Below are 22,280 nucleotides of genomic sequence, written 5' to 3' on the forward strand. Positions count from 1 at the left end.
CAGGTAACCCAGCCCCCAGATTAGTATAAGAGTGGGAGCTGAGTCCCTAGGACTTTGGATTATCCTGATAACTGATACTGAACAGAAACTCTGGACCTGCGACATTCGACTACGGAAGAAGACTGAAGAATCTCCCTTGTGGCCAAGGAGTGACCAACCAGTGCAAACAGGCACCATCAAGCGACCTGCCATTTGCTTTGCTCAACGTTCTATGAGGAACCGACTGCAGAGCCCCACCAGCGCCTTGACTTCCTGACTTCTCCGACCCTGATCCACATCCACAGCAAAGCTGAGATCCGTGGAGGCGACGAGAGACGTGGGACCGGCTACCTGGGAAAATTGGCGACTTGCTTCCAGCGCAGCTTCTGAGGCATCCTCGAAGTTGTGCTCTGGGGATTGAGAAGCCCCAACCCCGAGCACCATCTGCACCGAAGATCAGCCCTCCACACTCCACGAGTTCTGCGTGGGGCCCTTCTGCATTTTCCTGCTCGACGCGTCTGTCCGGTTGCTTGCCCTTTGGCTAGTAGCCTTTGTGACGACGAACCTTTAACTTTCCACCGGAGGTTTTGCTCCTCCAGACTGGCCCTTGCTTCCCTGTGAAAGAGAAGCACCTCAGACCTTCCTGGTCTGCAACAGAAGCGAATCCTTCATTCTGCGTGGGTTGCGCTTGCCAAGGCTTGTTGTGTCCCGACTCGACATCGAAGCCGCCGACAGCAGGAGCCCTCGTGGGACAGCTCGACTCCTGGTTCTGGTCGTCCTCTACGCCTCCTGGTGCCCGTGGCTGCTGCGACAAGCTTCACCTCTTCACCTGCATCTTCACGACATCGCCTGGTTCCTTCCTGGTTCCTTCCCGGCTCCTGGCTGGTGACCTAGACTCTGTCCCCTCTGCTTGCAGGTATCCTCCTTCTTGATTCCATCCTTGGAATCCACCGGACACTCTTCACTGACTGCCTGTCAGCATCTTTCTTCAGGCATCCATAGGAGTCGACGACGAAACCCGACGCAAGTTCACACCTATGCACCCGCAGCCCGTGGGCTAGGTAACTTGAGTACTCCGGTGCTCACAAGGGTATTGACTATCCTAGTGTCTAGTTTCCAAGTCTCTAACTCCTAGTTTCTTCCGAAGTGTCCTAAAACTCTTAATTTCTAAATACTACTATTTCTATCGGCTTTAACGCATTACGCGTGAGTGTTTCCACTCTGCGCCTGAATCCCGTGGGCCTTCCACTGCCTAGCAACTGATAGGATAGTGTAGCCCCAGCGATTCCCTAGGCCTAGGCCTAAACTGTGTTTGTGACAGTGGTTCTTATACCACTTACTTAGTATATGGTTTGCGTGGCCCCTAGGGCCTAACTGTATTACTTACCTGTGTGACTTATGTATGCTTAAATAAGATTGTGTTGTACTTACCTTGAATCTCATAAAGAGTGCTGAGGGTATTTTGACTAGAATAAATACATTCTATTTTTATAATATATCTGTTGTGGTGTCCTTTCATTTGGCATTCAAGGGATTGCAAATGGTATATCAGCTGGCTTCACATGCCATACAGAGTTTAGCCTAAGACTGCTCTTGTCCATGCTACCACTAGGGTAGCTGGTCTATAAGGTTGACTTTACAACCAATCACCATAAGGGTTGTTTGGACTGATACAGGGTGTACACTAGAACTAGTGACATCATATATCAGGCCAACTTCTCACATTGGTGAGCAGCGGTTGGGATCTGAGCTTGCTGTTGTAATACCATTGCAATCTTGAGATATCAAATTGAAAGATCACAAAGATATTTGTAAGGTACATATAACATAGCTTATAAATACTTAAGTTCTACTGAACTTAGTTGTTGTAGGTTGAAGGGCCTAGCACACCCTGACTACAACTACTAGAGAGGTTTTAGTAGATACAACTAGTGTAGGTAGGTGCACACACCACACCCTCACTAGATCATGTCTCTGAGAGGAGATCAAGTTGATTCTCTCTCAGGAGGGGGATATCCTAAAAAGATACCCTCTAGATATGATACCCTAACTTTTCAGGGGATGAGACAATTGTGTACCTCCAGAAAGTTAAAACAGGGTTCAAACCCTACCCTCATTTATCTAGTGGAGATCTTAGAAGAGTATGATGCTCAGAAAGCCTCCCAGGATGGTGCCTTAGGTACCAATGAGGGTCTGCCCTCTGCAGAAGATTCCCCTCACAATACTGATCAAGAAGAGTCAGCAGGGACTTCAGAAAATGAGGTAGACAGTCAGGTCCAAGTTAGGAGACTTAGCCAGGCTAACTTAAGCCTACATGGGAGTCTGACTGGGGTCCCCCCATTCAGACCCTCAAGTGGACTTAACCAGAGAAGCAGGAGAGGAAGATCCCCTTCAAGGGAATCTATCCACTCCCATGTCTCTAATAGCTCCAATGCCTCTTCTCACAGGGGAATGACTTCTCCACAGAGAAAAGAGCATCAGGCCAGAATGAGGGAAGTCAATCTGAGGATTGAAAGGGAAGAACTTGCCCTTGCCAAAGAAAGACTTGCTCTGGCCAGAGAGCAAAAGTTAAGTGGGCTAGGACACACTGGTGGCAACAAGATCCCTAAGGATAGAGACAGGGCCTATGATAATAGAAACCTGAGCAAGATTGTCCCTCCCTACAAGTGTGGGGATGACATCCACAAATGGATAACTGCTTTGGAGAGAGCTTGCAAAGTACAGCAGGTACCCCAAAGTCAGTGGGCAGCTATCTTGTGGCTCTCCTTCTCTGAGAAAGGTAGAGACAAGCTCCTCACAGTTAGTGATGAGGATGCTGACAATTACACTGTCCTGAAGAGTGCTCTGATTGATGGGTTTGGCCTAACCACTGAACAATACAGGTTGTTGTTCAGGGATACCCAGAAGACACAGACTCAGGACTGGACTGACTTTGTAGATTGTACCACTAAGGCTTTGGAAGGCTGGTTATTGGGTAGTAAGGTTAAGGACTATACAGGATTGTATAATTTGATCATGAGAGAACAAATACTTAACAACTGTCAAACCAGCTGCTGCATCAACACTTGATTGACTCTGACCTAACTTCTCCCCAGGAGTTAAGCAGAAAACCAGAATCAGGGCGGTGATCAGCAAAAGGCAGACCAGAAGGGTAATGAGCAGAAATCAAAAGACCAGAAGTCTTCACCAGGCCCCCAAAAGGCTCAGGGGAGGGTGGTCCCAAAAAGGATAAAAAGAAAGATGGCCAAAAGAAACCTTGGTGTAACTATTGTAAGTCAAATTCCCATTGGTTTAGTGAGTGCACCAAAAAGGACAAGCCCCCAACCACCATTGCCCCTAAGGCAACTGTACCCCCTAGTCCAGCTGTAAGTGGTGGTTCCCAGCAAAAGGGTGTAATAGGGTTAACCCTGGGAACTGATGTGGATTCTGGCTTAGTCAGAATACCCACTCAGGCTGTTCTGATCTGTGATGGGGGCATAGCTTTGTCCTCTACTGTGGGTCCCAGTAACCTGGGCAAGTACAGACAGACTCCTTTGATCAACAATAGAATGGCTCAGGCCTACAGGGACACAGGTGCTAGTGTCACAATGGTGACACCTGCCTTTGTGGACCCTGGACAGATCATGCTAGGTGAGAATTACCTAGTGACCAACGCTAGCAATGTCACTACCTCCCATAGTGTGGCAATTGTTAACTTCTCCTGGGGAGGGGTAACTGGCCTCAAGAAAGTTGTGGTGAGTTCAGATCTCCCTGTAGAATGTCTGTTGGTAAATGACCTTGAAACTTCTACATATAAGATTGGTACGTGGAATGTGAGGGGCATGCACTCGCCATCGCGCAGGTATCAGATCTACTCATATCTCAAACGTCACCATATACAAATCGCCTTGCTGCAGTGACCACGAGTCCAAGTATAAACAGCCTTGGTCTGGAAACGTTGCTGTACTTGCGAATCATTGTTCACAGCCATAAGAGGTGCACTAAACACTTTCACTCTGGCCTTCAATTGGAGTTGGCAGAATGTGCGGCTGTAGGAGCTCATTACAGCCCATAAATGTATGAGTAACCTTACACTGTAGATATAAATGGTACTGAAACGGTGGGTAGGAAACGCCCTGAATTATATGTATGGTGTTATAGTACAAGTGATGATGTCGCCAAGGTGTAATATGATGATGCTTGTAACCAACTTATCAGGAAACAATAAAATGCAATAAAGATATTTAAAAAAAAAAAAATGGGGAATCATTTCTCAGATCTGAGCATAGCATTCTTCATTGCGTAGTTTAGGATTCCAGGGACATATATGCTGGCATTATCTGCCTGCACAAACCAGCCAGAAAGTGCTAGCGGGGGTCATGAATGTTGGGTAGTCATGAAGAAGGGTGATCAGGTCATGGTAGTGGCAGTCTGAGGGAAGAGTTGTCTGCTGCTTTTGTGTTGTACTTGTTGCGGGTGGGGTGGGATTAAAGGGTCAAACAGCCCCAGGTGCTGCCAGTGGCCTGGGACGTATTGAGGAGAAGAGGGGCCTGCAGCCGCTGACATGGAGATCGGCATGAAACTGTGTTGGTCTCTAGGCAGATGAAGGGAGTCATGCAGCCTTGGGTACTGCCATCAACCCAGAGCTGAGTTTGTCTGGGTGACTAAGGAGGGCATGTAGCTGCAGACACCGTCATTGGCCTGGGGCGTGCTTGTCTCTGGGCAGGAGGGAAGAGTAGCATGCAGCCCAGGGAAGTGCTCGGACTAAGACTGTGTCAGGTGTGGGGCAGGTGGAATGGGAGAGAGGAAGGCAGAGGGGACTCTATCTGCCTTGGCTTTACAAATCGCATGTGCATCCTCACATCAGACTTTGTATCTTGGGAGCAGGTGGACGTCAGCTTGGTTGGACCTTGACTGGGGAGACCATCATTGTTTGGTCCCCTTCTAGTACTGCAGGGAAAGGGCAGGGGCTGGGTTGTGTTCCTGCCCAAAGCCCCAACCCTGTTGACTGCAGTGGTTTCTCCAGGACCATACTCTGCATCCAGTGAAATGTGGCCCACGGTCTCCAGGCTCGGAATTCCATACCCAGAGATACTGGCCTACTCAGAATTGTGAGCGGCAAATTCCTTAGATTTACGGCTCCAGATCGTAATGAGGGAAAGCTTCTTCAATGAAGGCAAAAATGGAGGAAAAAGGAGATCGAGAAGAAAAGGTCTAGTATGACTATCTGCCAGTATTCAAGCTATCACGACACAAGATATACTTATTACATTATTTAAAAAAAGAAAGCTTTTAGAGTTTGTTTTTGTAATTGATATGGTTCATTCAAATTAACTTTTTTTACTGAGAAAATCGCATAATGCCAATTTAGCTGAAGGGTAACTATTCTGTAAACTTACATTTTGTTTAGTACTTGTGCCATGGCAACACCACTTGTAAGGTCCTGGATTGTTTTACAAGGTGCAGCGGTATTGAATGTCTGTAGCTATAAAGTAAAAGAAAAAAAAGTTATAAATGGGCAGTACCGCAAAACAGAAAACACTGATTAAACCACATGAATAAAAAAAAACAGGGACATTATCGATGTGGAAATAACGTAGCTTTATTTGTCATTAAACTTACAGTAAGTTAACAAGCATTGATAATCCTAATAGTCTGGCTTTCAAGGAATGCTATATGGTAACGTAAAGTATTACACTTGGATAGCATGGGAATGGATATGTATTTGTGTGGAAACAAAGAACTGCGTAGGTCAAGTTGTCAGACAGTTGCACCGTCAAGCCAGACTTAAAAATCCATGTAGGTTAATGACTGCCCTCCTCCCCATTTTTGTTGCAGCCAGAGAAAAACAACTTACATTTTCTAGTTAACTACGGCACTTTAATAGCTTTACAATGTCTTGTGTGAGCCCTTCAAAGTTCAAGCTCAGGTTGCTGGCTAAATAAGTAAAATTAGCACAGCTGCCTGTAGGGCAAACGCTTTTTTGCGGAAGCACACAACTTCTGCCAATCAAAACATGTACTCCTGGCTCCAAACATTTGGGCGAAGCCAAAACCCCTCTAGTTTTGCTCATATGATTCTCTGGCGACAGCTGCGCTGTTATGCCAGACCATAAAAATGAACGGTATGACATTCAATACTTGTATGCAGTTACAAACCACAGCGTAAACTTACAACAGCCTTGCCAAAAGTCACGCATTGTGCGTTACACTAACGGAAATCAATAGTGCTGCCTGTATTGCCTGCACTGAGTTATTAAGTCACGCATGTCCGAGCTCCGACACTCTGCAATAGTCGCTCATGAGTATATTTAGACAATCTCCCAGGGTCAGCAGCTATTAAGAGGCGACAAACAGTATACATCTAGGACGGTATCATGCATTGTAGCACTAATATATCTAGTGTCCACAGGAAACAATACCTATAGATCATGTAGTCGTGAAGATAACACATCAGCCTTGTCTTTTCACATGAATATAGTTAACCGGTCGACCATTTAGAGTTTGTCAGATAATTTGTGGTATTACAACCATTTGCTTATTACTTTACATTTAGAAAAACAAGCTTGGGTTTTGACTCTATGGCAGCAAGGCCAAGTCATATATAATTAACAAAACAGAGATAGTGCCAATGCTGCACTTCACTTTGAAAGGAGTTTTAAACATGAACTGAATAAAACAAGTTCACTCTTAACCACTTTTTTGTTGAATTTAATCAAAATTATTTTCATGCAATAAATTAACTTATTGTTTTGCACGGTTTCACTGAAACAATTAAAGCATTTCACAAATAATCGAACAATACATCATTGATATTTACATTACATAGACACATATAAGCGACACCAACACTAGCATACTCCAATCACTCGGACAACAACACTCAAACTTCACAAACACACTAACTCCACACTGTTAGAAAAACGATTTACAATTGAATGTACGAAATACATCAGGCCATCAGCAAATATCATTTGCAATACTTATAATAAATTGCATTTAGTTGTTTAGCAGATGATTGGCCAAAAGCGAAGATAGGTCTACGCGTTTCGAATCCCTTCGCCTATGGGGATTCTCATCAGGACCAACACTATCTACAGCTTGAAAGTGCAAAATAAAGGCTTTAAATATGAAACATAAATCCGTCAGGATCCTTGTCAGGCTAATGTGATGTCTCAAAAGATGCTTCTGTCATCTGGCATCCCGGTATAAATTGACTGTGCTCACGATTTAAGTTTTCGGCATACTTTTTGTAGAAAAAGTCCCTCTTTGGTGAATCTTAGACTGTGTACTCTGTTCAGCAGTCTTCACATAGCCGTCGGAGCATTCCCAATCCGTGCAAGAAACGCCATTGTAGTGAGCACAGTCAATTTATACCGGGATGCCAGATGACAGAAGCATCTTTTGAGACATCACATTAGCCTGACATGAGATCCAAGTCCTAGCAATAATGAGTCTGGCACAACCAATCAGAATATTAATAAGATCAGTTTGTGAGGCTAAAGATAAATGATTCAGCACCGGGATGCCGAGCAATACATTAGCCAGACTTAATGTAATTGGTTGTGTCAAAATCTGCGTGATACCCTTGCTAACTTTAGACCAAAATTCAGTGAGTCGGGAACACGTGAACATCATGTGTTCAAGATTGGCAGCCAACAGGTCGCATTTGGGGCATCTTGTCCGTTCACTACTAGAACTATTATTAGACCATTTTGAGATTTTTTCCGGGGTATAATATAACTGAAATATCGTTTTATATTGTTGTAGACGTAAGCTGGAAGACTGGACCGAGCGATTAAAACTACTTAGCGAAGATGATATCTGATTGGCTGAGATATTCAGACCCAAACGGGAACTCCATTTGTCCGCGATATTCCTACAATCATCCAGTTTAAACGATGTAAAAACTTTATAGCCTAAACTAATGAGTGATCTAACCTTAGCAGGATAGAAGCAATTCCATATATCTGAGTCTTCAATTTTAAGTAGCTTTATTTTACGTATTAAGTAGTCATGTATCTGAATGTATTTAAAATGTGCGGCAGAAGGTAGTTTGAAAATTATTCTGAGTGTCTCAAAGGCCAATAGTCCGTCATTACCGTAGAGATCTCCAAGTGTTTCAATTCCGGCATCTTTCCACTTGTAAAATATACCATCATGAAATATGTCCGGAAGACCGGGGTTAGCCCATAAAGGCAGTTGAGGATGGAACAAAGACGTATTGCATTTGGCTAAAATAAGTTGCCAAATTTTAACAGTGTCTCTGATCGTCTTAAATTTTACCCGTTTAAAATAGTTTGGGTCATTAGTTTTGGCTAGAAACATATTGGAGTCCTCGCCGAGGGCGAATTGATAACAATACAGCGCTTGTGAGTTGCGGACAAACAGGCCACGGAGACGACTCAGGAAAGCAGAAAGATAGTAGACTCTGAAGTCGGGAAAGGTCAGGCCACCTTGATTAAGAGGTAGTTTAAGAAGATTAATTGACCTACGAGCCTTCTTGTATCCCCAGATGTAACTGCTAAAAATCCCATCAAGCCGTTTAAAGTATGCATTATTGACGAGAAGAGGTATGGACCTAAATAAATATAAGAATTTAGGTAGTCCACGCGCTGGGCTCCGTCTTCCCGGATGTCGCATCCATTCCGGAGTCTTCCCCCCTGGAGGACAGAGTGCTGGATGGCCATGTCCCAGACAGCACGATCTCCCTTATATATAAAAAACTGATCAACGACCGATCGGGCCTGCTGACTGGCCTCCGCGAGGCCTGGGTTGCCGATGGGCTGGAGTTGGACGACGAGGACTGGATGTCCGCGGTGGCCTCTCCGAAGGAGGTGGCCATCCCGGCTCGCCTTCGCTTCGTCCAACTTAAGATCCTCCACCGGGTTTATGTGACGGGGCCAAGGCTTCTACGTATGGGCTTTGCTGAGGATGGACTGTGTAAGCGTGGCTGTGGTGCTTTGGCAACTTTCTTGCATATTCTGTGGGAATGCCCAAAGGTGGAGCGATTCTGGCGTGGTGTGCACGAGGTCCTGCGAGTGGTTACGCGTGTCGTGCTGTTGCCTGAAGCGAGGAGATGCTTGCTGAATGTGTGGGAGCCAACTGACTACTCGGTTCCGCAGACGCGGTGGGTGACTCTGGGATACATGATAGCTAAGCGTGACATTGCGCAATTGTGGGGATCCCAGAGGCCTCCGGCGGTGTCGGCCTGGAAAGAACACATGGACTGGTGTATGTTTCGTGAAAAGGTGGTGTATGTTGCGAGGGGTAAGCCTGGGGCGTGGGTGAAAATCTGGGGCCCCTGGAACGCCTATCGCGGGGGTATTTGCGAGCCGCCACTGCTACCGGCTGCCTCACCAGCTCCGTCCCCCTAGCCGACCCCCTCCCCCAGCCACGGGCCCGTGGTTCCCCAGTCCCTGATCTGTTCTCATTCCCCTCTTCAGAGTTTGGCGATTGGTTAGGGTCCCCCACTTACGGAGCGCGTGCTGTCACTTGGGATTGCGGGTTGCCTTGCGGGTGTGGTTGTTTTTGTGTTGTTGTGTTTTGACAAAAGGAAACCGCATTGTTGGTTCGGAGTTATGTGGCCTGCACTACTGATATCTCCTGATTTACCCTTTTTGCACCGCCTAGAGATTTTTCTGTATGTATGTCATATGCTACTGTCACTCTAGCGGCCGGCCAGACGGTTGTAGGCCCATACTTGTAACTATTTGAGACTGCAATAAACGGTTTCAAAAAAAAAAAAAAAAAAAAAAAAAAAGAATTTAGGTAGTATGTTCATTTTGATTAAATTGATCCTACCAACCATACTTAAGGGGACCTTGTGCCATTTTTTAAGAGTTGTAGCAGTTTCTTTAAGAAGAGTCTCGTAATTGAGATTAATTATCTCATTAGTATCTGAAGAAATTTTAATGCCAAGGTAAGTGGCTGTTCTGCAAGTCCCTACTATTTGAGTCATCGGTTTGAAGTTCAGAATAACTTGAGTTTTATGTGAGTTGAGTTTATAACCGGAGACTAACCCAAATTTGTTAGCCTCCTCGGTGATTCCCTGTATAGCTAACGGTATATTGGTTGAATAAACCGCGATATCATCGGCATACGCCGTTATTTTTAATTGTTTCTGACCGTGTATAAAAGGAATAATATTAGGATTTGCTTGTAGTGCGACAAGAAAAGGTTCGAGCGACAATGCAAAAAGCAAGGGTGATAATGGACACCCTTGCCGAGTGCCGCGAGAAATTAAGAAGCTGGCAGAGGTTAGCCCATCATAGCAGAGCCTGGCTGTAGGGCGATCATAAAGAGCCTGGAGCCATTTTAGGAATTGACCATGGAAACCCATAGTGATCATTGTTGACCAGAGAAATTCCCACCCCACTCGGTCGAAGGCTTTTTCAGCGTCCAAGAGAATCATACCGAGTGGGGTGGGTCCAAGCCTAGCAAGGTCGAATGCGGTAATGGCCATATTAATATGAGCGGTAGTATCTCTTCCCATGACAAAACCATGTTGGTGAGGGGACACCAGATGAGGGATAAGTGGAGCTAGTCGGGAAGCAAGTACCTTGGCGAAGATTTTGGCATCTGTATTGATTAGTGAAATGGGTCGATAGGACCCACATTGATCCGCCGGTTTTCCCTTTTTTTAAAAAAAAGACCATCCTGGTTGTATTCCAGGATTTGGGAGCCTCCCCATTTATCCCAACATTACTAATCACATCAGTAAATAATGGCAACATTTCCTCCGAGCATTTTTGGTAGATGTCTAATGGAATTGTATCCTCTCCAGTAGCTTTACCTAAGGGTAGTGAAGCGATTGCTTTTCTAATCTCTTGCTCCGTAATATTTTCAGAAAGCAGATCCATATTTTCAATCTGCTTGCCTTTAGTTATATTAGTGTCTAAATATTCTTGGATCTTGTTCAACTCAGGTAACTCCTCTGGAGTGTATAATGTACTATAAAATGCAACGAATTGCTGGAGAATCTGTTCGGGTTGAGAGTAAACCAAATTGTATTTCGTACATTCAATTGTAAATCGTTTTTCTAACAGTGTGGAGTTAGTGTGTTTGTGAAGTTTGAGTGTTGTTGTCCGAGTGATTGGAGTATTGAAAAGAAGAGCCTTCACAGGTTTCTTGTATTTAGTGTAGATTTATTCATATCACAGCATCCCAGCAAATACAGCTTCAACAACTCAGTCTTCCTTGTACCAACCGCTCCCCACTAGAATCTTCCCTCATTTCCATTCTACTCGTAGCTAAGTGACCAACTAGTGACATCAGCACTAGATATCTCTACATATCTCCCTTTTTTGCAATAAATAAAATTGAAACACATAAATAGATAAGTAAAGATTATACACAACATTTGTCAAACAGAATTCTATCTTTAGGTGGCACACAATACACTACTTAAGTTCTTTACTAAAAATTCACATCTACATATCTAAAATACATTACAATTAGCATGACATGACTAACCATCTTACTGGTAACCTTTTGGCATTTTTTATGGTTGACACACTTTACAAATATTTCCTAAACTCCAGGTCGTACCATCTTCTAAGTCGACAACATTGGATCTCACACTCTTAACTTGAAAAGGTCCAAGATATTTACTTTCCCCTTTTCGGACCCACTCATTTTTCCGCACTACAACCCAATCTCCTCTTTGGACACACACTCGTTTTACACCCTTCCTATAATCATATATCTCTTTCATTTTTTCTTGATTCCCTTGCACTTTTTTTGATATTTCCTCACGGTCAACCCATATTTTTTCCTTCCTACATAACCATACAGGACACTCTTTCTTCCCAGGCTCCCTTCCTTTAAGTGACACAAAAGGAGCCACTCCTGTACCAGAATGGGGAGTAATTCTGTGCATCCACACCATCTTTCTCAATTCTTCTTTCCACGATAATCCATTAGCCAGCGATAACTGTATGTTATCCATAATTATTCGGTTAGTTCTTTCCACTAAACCATTCGCTTGTGGTCTGAATAAAGCTACTCTCTCATGCACAATTCCCAACTTATTTAAATAGTCCACCATCTCTCTTGATGTGAACTGCACTCCATTGTCAGTCACAATACTCCCTGGTAATCCCTCTTCCAAGAAAACCTTCTCAAGAAACCTTATGACATTACCCGTATTGATTTCTCCCATAGTCTGGATCGTAAACCATTTGGAATGATAATCTACTAAAACTAGGATAAACCTATCCCTCATTCCTAATTTATTAATCGGACCAATAAAATCCATGGACAGTTTCTCCCAAGGTTTTGTTGGAAACTTGGTACATTCTAGAGGAGGTTGACGTACAATTTTTGATTTGTCACTATTCTGGCAAAACTGACAATCTTTTACTAAAGCCTCGACATCACTATCAATTCCCGGCCACCAGAATGATTCTCTAATCCTTCTTTTAGACATTCCTTGACCTGGGTGACCCTCATGAATTATTTCCAAAATCTGCTTTCTTACTTCCTTCGGAGGTATGATCTGCCACCTTCTCATAATGTTATCACCACAAAGACTTAATTCTTCTTTAACTTTGACAAACTCTGTCAAATCAAGATCCTTGCAATCATCCAAATGCCAACCCCTAACAATTCTCGTCTTCACCTTTTCCAACACTGAATCATTCTTCATAGCTTTCTCCCAATCCTCAGACAACAAAGCACACACTCCTACATTACTACAGATATCTCCATTTATATCACCACACACTTCCTCAGAATTCTCCTCCAAAGGCATTCTCGACAAACAATCTGCAACCAAATTTTTCTCCCCCTTGACATATTCCACATCATAATTAAATTCCATAACAGATAGTAACCATCTAGAAATCCTCGGTGTTACACTTCCTTCCAATCCTTTTCCCCCTTTAAAGATGTACAGTAAGGGCTTATGGTCAGTTCGGACTTTGAATGGAAGACCCCATAAATAAAATTTGAAGTGGCACATAGCCCAGCAACACGCTAAGGCTTCCCTCTCTATTACGGAATATGACCTTTCTGCACCTTGCAATCTCCTACTTGCAAACCCAACAATTTTTTCCTCGCCTTTAATTACTTGCGACAACACTGCACCAATGCCAACACCACTAGCATCTGTGGTTAAAATCGTTCTCCCACCAACCTCGAACCGTCCTAAAGAGGGTGCCTCAGAAATTTTCTTTTTTATAAGTTCAAAGCTTGTTTTGCACTTCTCTGACCACTCAAACGGGGCACCCTTCTTCATAACCTCCCTTAAGGCCTCAACAGTCTCTGCAAAATTACTTACATATTTCGAACAATACTCTGCAAGTCCTAAGAACGATCTTAATTCATCTTTACTCTTTGGTTCTGGTGCTAAAGTTACAGCCTTAACAATGTTTTTCTTTGGTTTTATGCCTTTTGCACTTATTTCATGCCCCAAATAGTCAACTACATTCTTTTTCAACTGACACTTCTCTTTTTTTATGGTCAAATTATGTTTCTCAAGTCTCCTCATCACCTCTTCAAATATCCTATCATGATCAGAATAATTTTCTCCAGCAATCAAGATGTCATCTTGAAAGCACCAGACCTTCCTCATGTCCCCAAAAATACTTTTCATAGCCCTCTGAAAAACAGCCGACGCCGATGCTAGTCCAAACGGCATCCTTTTGTATCTAAATGCACCTAAAGGCGTGGCAAACGAAGTCAAATGTCTAGATCCTTCATGCAAACTAATTTGATGGTACGCTGCCGACATATCTAAAACACTAAAAACTTGTCCCTTCCCCATAGTTGATAGCATCTCAGATATATTAGGTAGAGGTTCTCTATCCACCCAAATGTTCTTGTTTAGATCGCGCAAGTCAATACAAAGGCGAATCTTTTTACCATCCTTTGGCGCGATTACAATTGGAGCCAACCATTCAGAGGCCTCTATCGGCTCAATAATTCCTTGATTCAATAAATTGTCAATTTCTTGGCGTAAAGGTTCTAACATTAAATTAGGTACATTCCTTACTTTGTGGACAACAGCCTTTGCATTATCTTTTAAAATAATCTTGTGTGAAAATCCCTTTAATAATCCTAATTTGGAAGAAAACACATTAGGATATTTGTCAAATAGTCTCTCATTATCGGATATATCTTGCACATTTGCTTTTTCTAGGACCATAACAGGTTCTTTGGCATTAGGGTCAATGACAATATTCAAATCTTTTTGATGTCTCCATCCCAAGAGGTCTGACCCAAAATCCGTGATATAGATTCTACCCTTGACCGCCTCACTTTTGAATCTCAAAGTCATCCAGCACACTCCTAGAATTTCTATCCTTTTCCCAGCATATCCTACTGCACGGATATCAGATTTACCCATTGTTGGACTGTGGTCCTTAGGCCAATTTCTCTCAAAGGAATTTTTTGACAGAAGAGTATACAAACTCCCTGAATCAGCTAATAATCTAACTTCTTTCCCATCAAGTGTGACATTACAATGTGGCTTTTCCAACTTATCTGTACTTTCCATTTTCACATCAGATTGAGACAATTCCCTGATGTCATTTACCTGAGGTTCTTCATGAATAACATCAACCATTAGAAAAATATCATCAACATCCTCGTCGCCATGAAAAGAAGAGCCTTCACAGGTTTCTTGTATTTAGTGTAGATTTATTCATATCACAGCATCCCAGCAAATACAGCTTCAACAACTCAGTCTTCCTTGTACCAACCGCTCCCCACTAGAATCTTCCCTCATTTCCATTCTACTCGTAGCTAAGTGACCAACTAGTGACATCAGCACTAGATATCTCTACATATATGCTAGTGTTGGTGTCGCTTATATGTGTCTATGTAATGTAAATATCAATGATGTATTGTTCGATTATTTGTGAAATGCTTTAATTGTTTCAGTGAAACCGTGCAAAACAATAAGTTAATTTATTGCATGAAAATAATTTTGATTAAATTCAACAAAAAAGTGGTTAACCCGTTCGACGCGCATGACGGAACGGTTCCGTCATGCACGTCGGTTGCGCTGTGCGCATGACGGAACCGTTCCGTCATGGCCCCGCCCGCGCACGGAACCTTCAGCGTGGCGCGGAAATCCGCGCCGCGCTGAAGGGGTTAAGAGTGAACTTGTTCCGTGTTTTCGTGCTGATCGTGGAAGCGCGAGGGAGACGCGAGGACGCCGGTTGCTCCCGGTGATTCTAGACTCAAGCCTTGCTCCCAGCTTACGGCTCCCCCCCCCCCCGTTTCTTACATACAGCGGGGGCACCTTATCGACCCGCCGACTCGCGGAGCTGGTGGAAGCGAGGCGGGAGCTTGGCGTCAGCCTTGAGTCTCAGTCCGCCGCACGGAGGCCCTGTACAGTGCACGGATTTTGATTCTGCTTCATTCACGGAGGACACTGTGGCGCAATAAAACAGCAGCAGCAGCCTCAGCAACTTCAGCGGGCTCAGAATTGCCCAGGAGCAAGCTCCTGCCCCCGCAACAGGCAGGTACCATCGTGGAAGCAATCTGCTGATTTGATTCGATTTGCTGATCTGCAGTTTCGCCTCCCGTGGCTCCCAGCTCAACCCCCAGTCTGAGGCATTGTGCTTGGGGAGTTTTTTTCGGCCGTGTGGCAGGCGAAGGGGAGCGAGGCAACAAGGCAGCAGGGGAGCAGGCGCAGAGGTAGAACTGGCGGAGCGGAGCAGAGGCTGCATGATGGACACAGAGTTTTGGAATACAGCGGCGACTGTGAGTTGGTGAGTTGCTGTCGCATCGCATTTCGCTGTGACCTCTGTGCCTCTCGCCCCCTTTGCCCTCCTTGTCCCCCTTTCGCTCCCTTATTGAGATTGCAACTACCTACTAAAAACTCTGCTGTTTGGAGCACCCTCTCGCTGTGAAGCTACCTGTGGCCAAAGAACCCTGCTATTCTCCGCTGACACCGCTAACCCCGCTGGTCGAGTCCCTCCCGCCGCCGCAGTTTCCAGCTCCTCGCGGCCGCAGTGGGGAGGGACGCTGGAACTACAACTCCCAGCATTCCCAGGGGCGGAAGTGACATCGTCGAGCAGCGCGTCTGGAGGCGCATAAATTAAAGCATAGCCCCAGCTCCGCGGGACGCGAGCGGGACGCCGGGCGAAGCCCGGGCAAAGGGCGGGCCCTCTGTGACCGAGGTAGGCCGGACTGGGCCCGGTCCCTTATTTCTCATTTGTATACATTGTAATTACTTGTCTGCATTCGTGCCCACTTGAGTAGAAGGGTAACTTGATGCAAGTACTGTGATAGCTATACTGCACCCTGGTCCTACCTGCTTTGCCAGGGACTGACTCAATTCCAGACTTTTATACGTTTTATATTGCTACATTTCTTTTTTATTACTGTGGAAAATGTCTAAAACTTTACGATCAGGAAGGGTAGTGGGAGAAAAACCTGCCCGGAAATTAACTACCATCCGCACAAGAAACAAGTCAGTAAACAACCCACCTTTGAAAGGACAATGTCAGTTATCTGAACTCTGGGATCTATCTGGTATAAAAAAACCTAAATGTGCGACTCTACATAATCCAGATACTAAAGCCCTGGAAGTACACGTACCAACTACCTCTGTGCCCCGATCTCCCCAGGTCCAGCAGGGGGCCCTCCAAACTATGGTAGGAGGGTCTCCCTTTCGGGACCCTACAGACGGGAAGCTGACGATTATAAGTGAGCCAGTGCACATACCATCGATCCCTCAGTTACCCATGAATGACAGGCCGGGGGATGACCTGTCTGCACTATCCATTGATTTGGAACTATGGGGACGCTACGTAAGCCCTGCTAAAGTGGAATCTCTGGAGCAATTTAAAGTTCAGAGGGGAGCCACCCCATCAGGGTTAATGCTGTATAGTAGCACCCCGTCGCTAAATAGACATGAAATATCTGACTTGCTAAACTCCTCCAAGAGCCCCGACCTCAATCTCCTTGATAATATTTGCACTGCGGAAGCACGAGAAAAGCCGATCTCTGAGTCCATGATCGCGCTGGAACAACTCCTTGCTTCAATTTTGCTGCTTCTAGGGAAATTTGTAGGCAGCTCGGACTGTATCCTTGAATCAGTTACCCAGATCCTAAAGTTATTGCTGCAGAAAGTGCCGGATGCGAGTAAGGCCTCTCCCCCTAAGCCTGAACAATCTGTATCTGAGGGGAAATTCAAAGCCATTAGAAGCGAACTAGTTAGGAAAAATGAAGAGTCTTCTATGGTCCCTCATAAGGAGATGCCTCATACTGCAGCCTCTAACTGTATCAAGAATATAGTCCTGGAGATAGAGGAGGAGGATAAAGTCTTGCCAGGCCCCAAAACGGTTCAGGAATTATTTCCTATCTTTGTCCCGGATGGCGGAAAAGACCTCCTGGCCGACAAATCTGAGGTCAATGAAGAAAAGAGAAAATATGTTAAACAAAAAAGTACCAAAGCCAGTAAGAGGAAACCAATTCGAAAGTATAGAAAGAAGAAGCAACGGAGGATCATTTTCCAAAAACGCACAGAGACAAGGGAGAATGAAATAAGGAATGGGGAATCCTTATCCACTTCCTTAAAAGTGGACATGGATGTGAACTTAACCACTTCAACCTCAGTGGAGGAGGAAAATGAACAAGGCAGCCTGCCTTCCCAGGAAGATTTACCACAAATTGGGGGCTCTCTCCCAGGCTCTCCTTCTCGGAGTGCACTTGGAGGACCAATTTCTTATCCATCCGGGTTTTTAAACCCTTTGGCCCCCCCCTTTGTGGTAACAATTGACTCTGAAAATTCTCGCCCTCCGGCCCGGCCTGTAAGTACGTCAAAGGCCCCTGTGGATGTGCGTGTACTAGATTTTGTTCCATTATTTGATACTGACCTCTTATTAAATAGAGCCTGGCTTCTCAAGCGTTTCAGTGAGGTTGAATGTCTCTACCACATTCAGTCCAGAGACATTGAACTGGTGACTCTGTTGGGTGGAAGTCGGGTTTTGAGTATTCGGGTGAAATTTTATTCCCCTATCATAACAAATTTGATACTAGAACAGGCTGAAAATTTTCAACGCTTAGGTATTGATATTCTACCTATCTCTACCCCAGGCAAGCCAAACTCTTTCAATAAGCAGGGGTTGAGGGGTGGTGAGCAAAACGGGGTAACCTCTCCTCTGAGAGACCTGAAAATTTGGGTTTCCAGGGGAAAACGCTCAGTATCGCACGTGAAGCCTCTCCCACTAGTTGAGAATTCCACACTCAATGATGACAATAACCGGTGGAATTGGCTCCATAGTGCATTATCAACAAAAAATAAGGATAACCCCAAATTGTTCCACCATCTTTAACCCAGCCTTAAACATAATCTCCTGGAACGCGGCCGGATTCCATAGCAGCCCGGAGAAAATGACCTTTTTATCCACTCTGGAGGCTGATATATTGTGCATCCAGGAAACATGGTGCATAGATAGGTTAACGCCTTTAAAAGATTTTTATGTTTTGGAAGTTCCGGCTGCGCCCTCTAAGAAAGGGCATGCTAGGGGGGGGCTCGCCTGTTTACTGTCAAATAAGTTTCAATGGAGATTTTCCCATTATATTGACTCCAGTAGACTTTTCCACACAATAACATTAGAAAATATGTTCCATGACAATGTAAAATACCCCATGGTAATTTTCAATGTGTATATTCCGCCTGAGGAATGTTTTAATGATAAATTGCAGCGGGTTCTCCAGTATATGGATAAGATAAAAAATTCACCTCCTTTTCCTGTAATCTTGCTTATCGGTGATTTGAATTGTAAAGTTTCAAACGCTAGTCTAAAACTCTTCAGGGATAAAGCTAAGGAGGAAGCACATTGCATCCCCCAGACGCTCTTCCCTGAAAACTTAAGGACAAATAAAAGGGGGAAGATCTTGTTAAAAGAACTAGCGATCGGGGATGGTATTATCTTAAATGGAAGATTTCCATCTGACGTCCCCGCAAATTATACCCACAAATCCCCCTTTGGGTCATCAATTTTGGACTATGCTATCGCCAGCTACAGTCTGTTTCCCCAGATTCTTGACTTAAAGATCACACCCACGACTCTGAGCGACCACAGTATATTGTTACTATCAATTTCGCTAAATTCTATGAATACGGCATCCTGGTCGCTAAATGGCAGGGAGGCTACCTTCCACTCGACATCTGGAAGATGCTTCTGGAATAATGCTGCCATTAATGGGGTGCAGGAGCTACTGACCGATACCCTTAGGGAAATAGAAGAGTGGAACGGAAATGAAATAGTTTGTTTTGAGGAATTCATGGTAAAGATTCTATTGAATGCTAAAAAAACTGTCCCCCCTAGGAAAAAAGGAGAGGTAGTTCCTCTGACTCTCCGTAATCTGAATAGGGAATTAAACAAACTAATCCGTGCACAGTACGTTGAAAGGGTACCGGAACGTGGGAAAGATATCGCTAGGTTAAAAAGAAAGAGAAGCAGACTCAAGCTAAAAATAAAAAGGGACAGGGAGGATGAAGTATGGATTAAATTAAGGGAATCTGCTGCTTATGGCAACATTAAAGATTTTTGGGCAATAATCGGGAAAGGATGTGGTACACGCCACTCCCCTACTCCCATAGCTATACCAGAAGATCTATGGTCCTCTCATATCCGAGAATTATATGCAGGGAACGGGACCACAGGTGTGGATAACTTCATGTACGCTGCCCCTGATGACTCGGTCTTCTTTCCCTCTGAGAAGGAAATCGAGTTGGCTATAAAAAATATGCGATCCTCTGGGGCCATGGGACCGGATGAGCTTCCGATGACGGTCCTAAAACAAGACCCTTTAACCTGGAGTAAAATCTTGTACCCCCTGTTTAGGGCATGCCATCTTTCCAAACGTGTCCCTGCATCGTGGAGAGGAAGCATTCTGGTCCCTATCTTCAAAAAGGGAGCAAGGGACAGCCCCAGTAACTATCGCATGATTGCGCTCCTCGACTCCATCGGAAAGATCTTTGCGAAATGCCTCCTGAGATCTCTTTCTGATTGGGTCGAGGAGCGCAACATCTTGCCGTTGGAACAGACTGGCTTCCGAAGGGAACATGGCACTCTGGACAACCTGACTGCCCTTCAGGTTATTACTGATAAATATGTCCAGGTGAGAGGGGGTGTTGTATACGCCGCCTTCATTGATTTCTCCACAGCGTTCGATAAAGTAGATCGGGGAACGCTGTGGAGAAAATTGGCGACGCTGGGTGTCCCTACTCCCCTGCTGGAATTGGTGCGGGCTCCTCACACTGAGACCTGGTGCAGGGTCTTAATGGGGGGCGAAAGGGGGCTGTCGGCCAAAATACCATCTCAGAATGGCCTTAAACAGGGCTGCTTATTGGCGCCCCTGTTGTTTTCCCTATACACAACTGACCTCCCTGCTGCTGTGTCCCATAGTGAGGGGATCGCACCGTTGATAGGAGGGGTGCCAATAGCCTGTCTGATGTATGCCGATGATGTGTTATTGCTTGACTTAACTCCCGTGGGTCTGGCAAATCGGCTTCAGGCTCTTCAGGACTTTGCAGGGGAGCATCATATGAAGATCAATATTAATAAAAGTAAAGTGATGTGTATTGCTGGTAGGAAGAAATGCCGCTCGACAAATTTTGGTTGGGCTATTGGAGGGCTTAGATTGGAGGTCGTAACTTGTTATACCTTTTTAGGGAAAATATTCTCGGCCAATATGAGCGAGAATCTTCATATAGAGCATTGCTCTCGCAAAGCTCTTGCCCATGGCAATGGGTTAAAGTCCCTATACCTGGCAACGGGGAAAAGACATTTTTCTAGCCTTCTAGAAGTATTTAGAGCTAAAATCCCCGCAACCATTTTGTATGGTATAGAAATAATAGAGATAAAATATTGGGACTTTTGCCACAAGATTGAGGGAAAACTCCTAAGATCCCTCTCGACTCTTAACAATGCCTGTCCACTGGCTGCCTGCAGGCTGGATTTCGGACTCAGGAGTGCCTGGGTTCAGGGGCTGTGCGCCTTAATAAGGTGGGTAGCCAGCTTAGCCAGAGCGAGAGAAGGAACCCTGCGAGTTTTACTCAAAAATGAACTTTTGGGCAATTTTAAGGAGTTCTCTAAACTTGTTAGTAATTTTAGAGGGGCTGTGAAAATCCTTAGACTGGATGAAAGCGCTCTTTTCTCCTACTCTCCCACGCAGTTAAAGCAGGTCCTTAAGGAGGCTTCGTGGGAGTATTGTTTTCTATCCGACAAAAAAACAGTTGGAGATAAAAGGAATGTGGAGCCGCTGATCTCCTCCTATAGGTTGAAACAGCCCCAACCGTATGCCCTGTGGAACTTGCCACATGGGATACGTAGGTTTTGGTTTTTATTACGTTATGACTTAATCCCTCTTAACGTGTTGCTGTCCAAATGGCATGGCACTTCACCGTTGTGCAATCTATGTAAATTAAATAACCAGGACTGTATGCATGTACTTTTGATTTGTCCTATGTTACGTAGCTTGCGCAAGCGATGGCTTAAAGTAATCTGTCTACGCCTCAGCATTGTCACTTTACAAGATTTTCTTCATGCACTTTATTGCCCACCAAATGAAATGTTCTGTGCTTATGTTTTTAACTTTTTTAAAGGATTTTTAGCTATTTATTAAATTTTCTGGAAGATTGTGCCGGCCCGGCCTTGTGGGACTGATGGCTTGCAGTGTACCTATCACGGTTCGAATACTATGTTTTTATAATTCTTGTACTTTTGATGACTGTGTTGCTTTGTCTGTACATGTTTATGTGGCCCTCTTTGAGAGCCAAAACATAATTAATAAATTTGAATTTGAATTTGAGTGAACTTGTTTTATTCAGTTCATGGTTAAAACTCCTTTTAAAGTGAAGTGCAGCATTGGCACTATCTCTGTTTTGTTTATTACTTTACATTTGACACGATTTTTACCACTCATCTACTGTCTCTAAATGACATGTATATTTCTTTCCTTCGTGCCTATTATACTACTGATTTTCGAAAAGCAGAATTCAAAATAGCTGATGTTCACACATTTCAGTTCAATCAGTTATTGGAAAGTAGACAATCCCTTTTCATGCGTTTTCGGTGAAAATGTTTCTTGCACTGGTCACCTAAACCTACTCCAGCACCTCTGTTATAGATAATGAATGATAAAGGAGGCCTCAAAAACAGCAATAAACAAAACAAATTGATTTAAATCATTTATGCTTATTTAACTACTACATCAGAAAGATAGGTAAGTGGTGCTCAGTGTACAAAGCACCGGGCGACTACTCATCTACACCCTATACTTGGTCTATTAACATTGCAAACTCCCTGCTTTAACCCAGGCAGGGGGCGTTAGACTTCGATTACATAGCAATGC

General features: G+C 44.4%; 1 protein-coding gene across 1 annotated transcript in view; it reads right to left on the reverse strand.

The window, feature by feature from the left end:
* HOOK1 (hook microtubule tethering protein 1) overlaps positions 1 to 22,280 on the reverse strand; it is an 859,473-nt gene that overhangs the window by 736,082 nt on the left and 101,111 nt on the right. Inside the window, exon 2 of the mRNA XM_085602484.1 lies at positions 5,358 to 5,443. Within this exon, the coding sequence (XP_085458610.1) occupies positions 5,358 to 5,443 (86 nt within the window). The remainder of the gene's footprint in view (positions 1 to 5,357; positions 5,444 to 22,280) is intronic.

The sequence above is a fragment of the Triturus cristatus genome, chromosome 4_2 (genome assembly GCF_964204655.1).
Source record: "Triturus cristatus chromosome 4_2, aTriCri1.1, whole genome shotgun sequence".
Taxonomy (NCBI): Eukaryota; Metazoa; Chordata; class Amphibia; order Caudata; family Salamandridae; genus Triturus; species Triturus cristatus.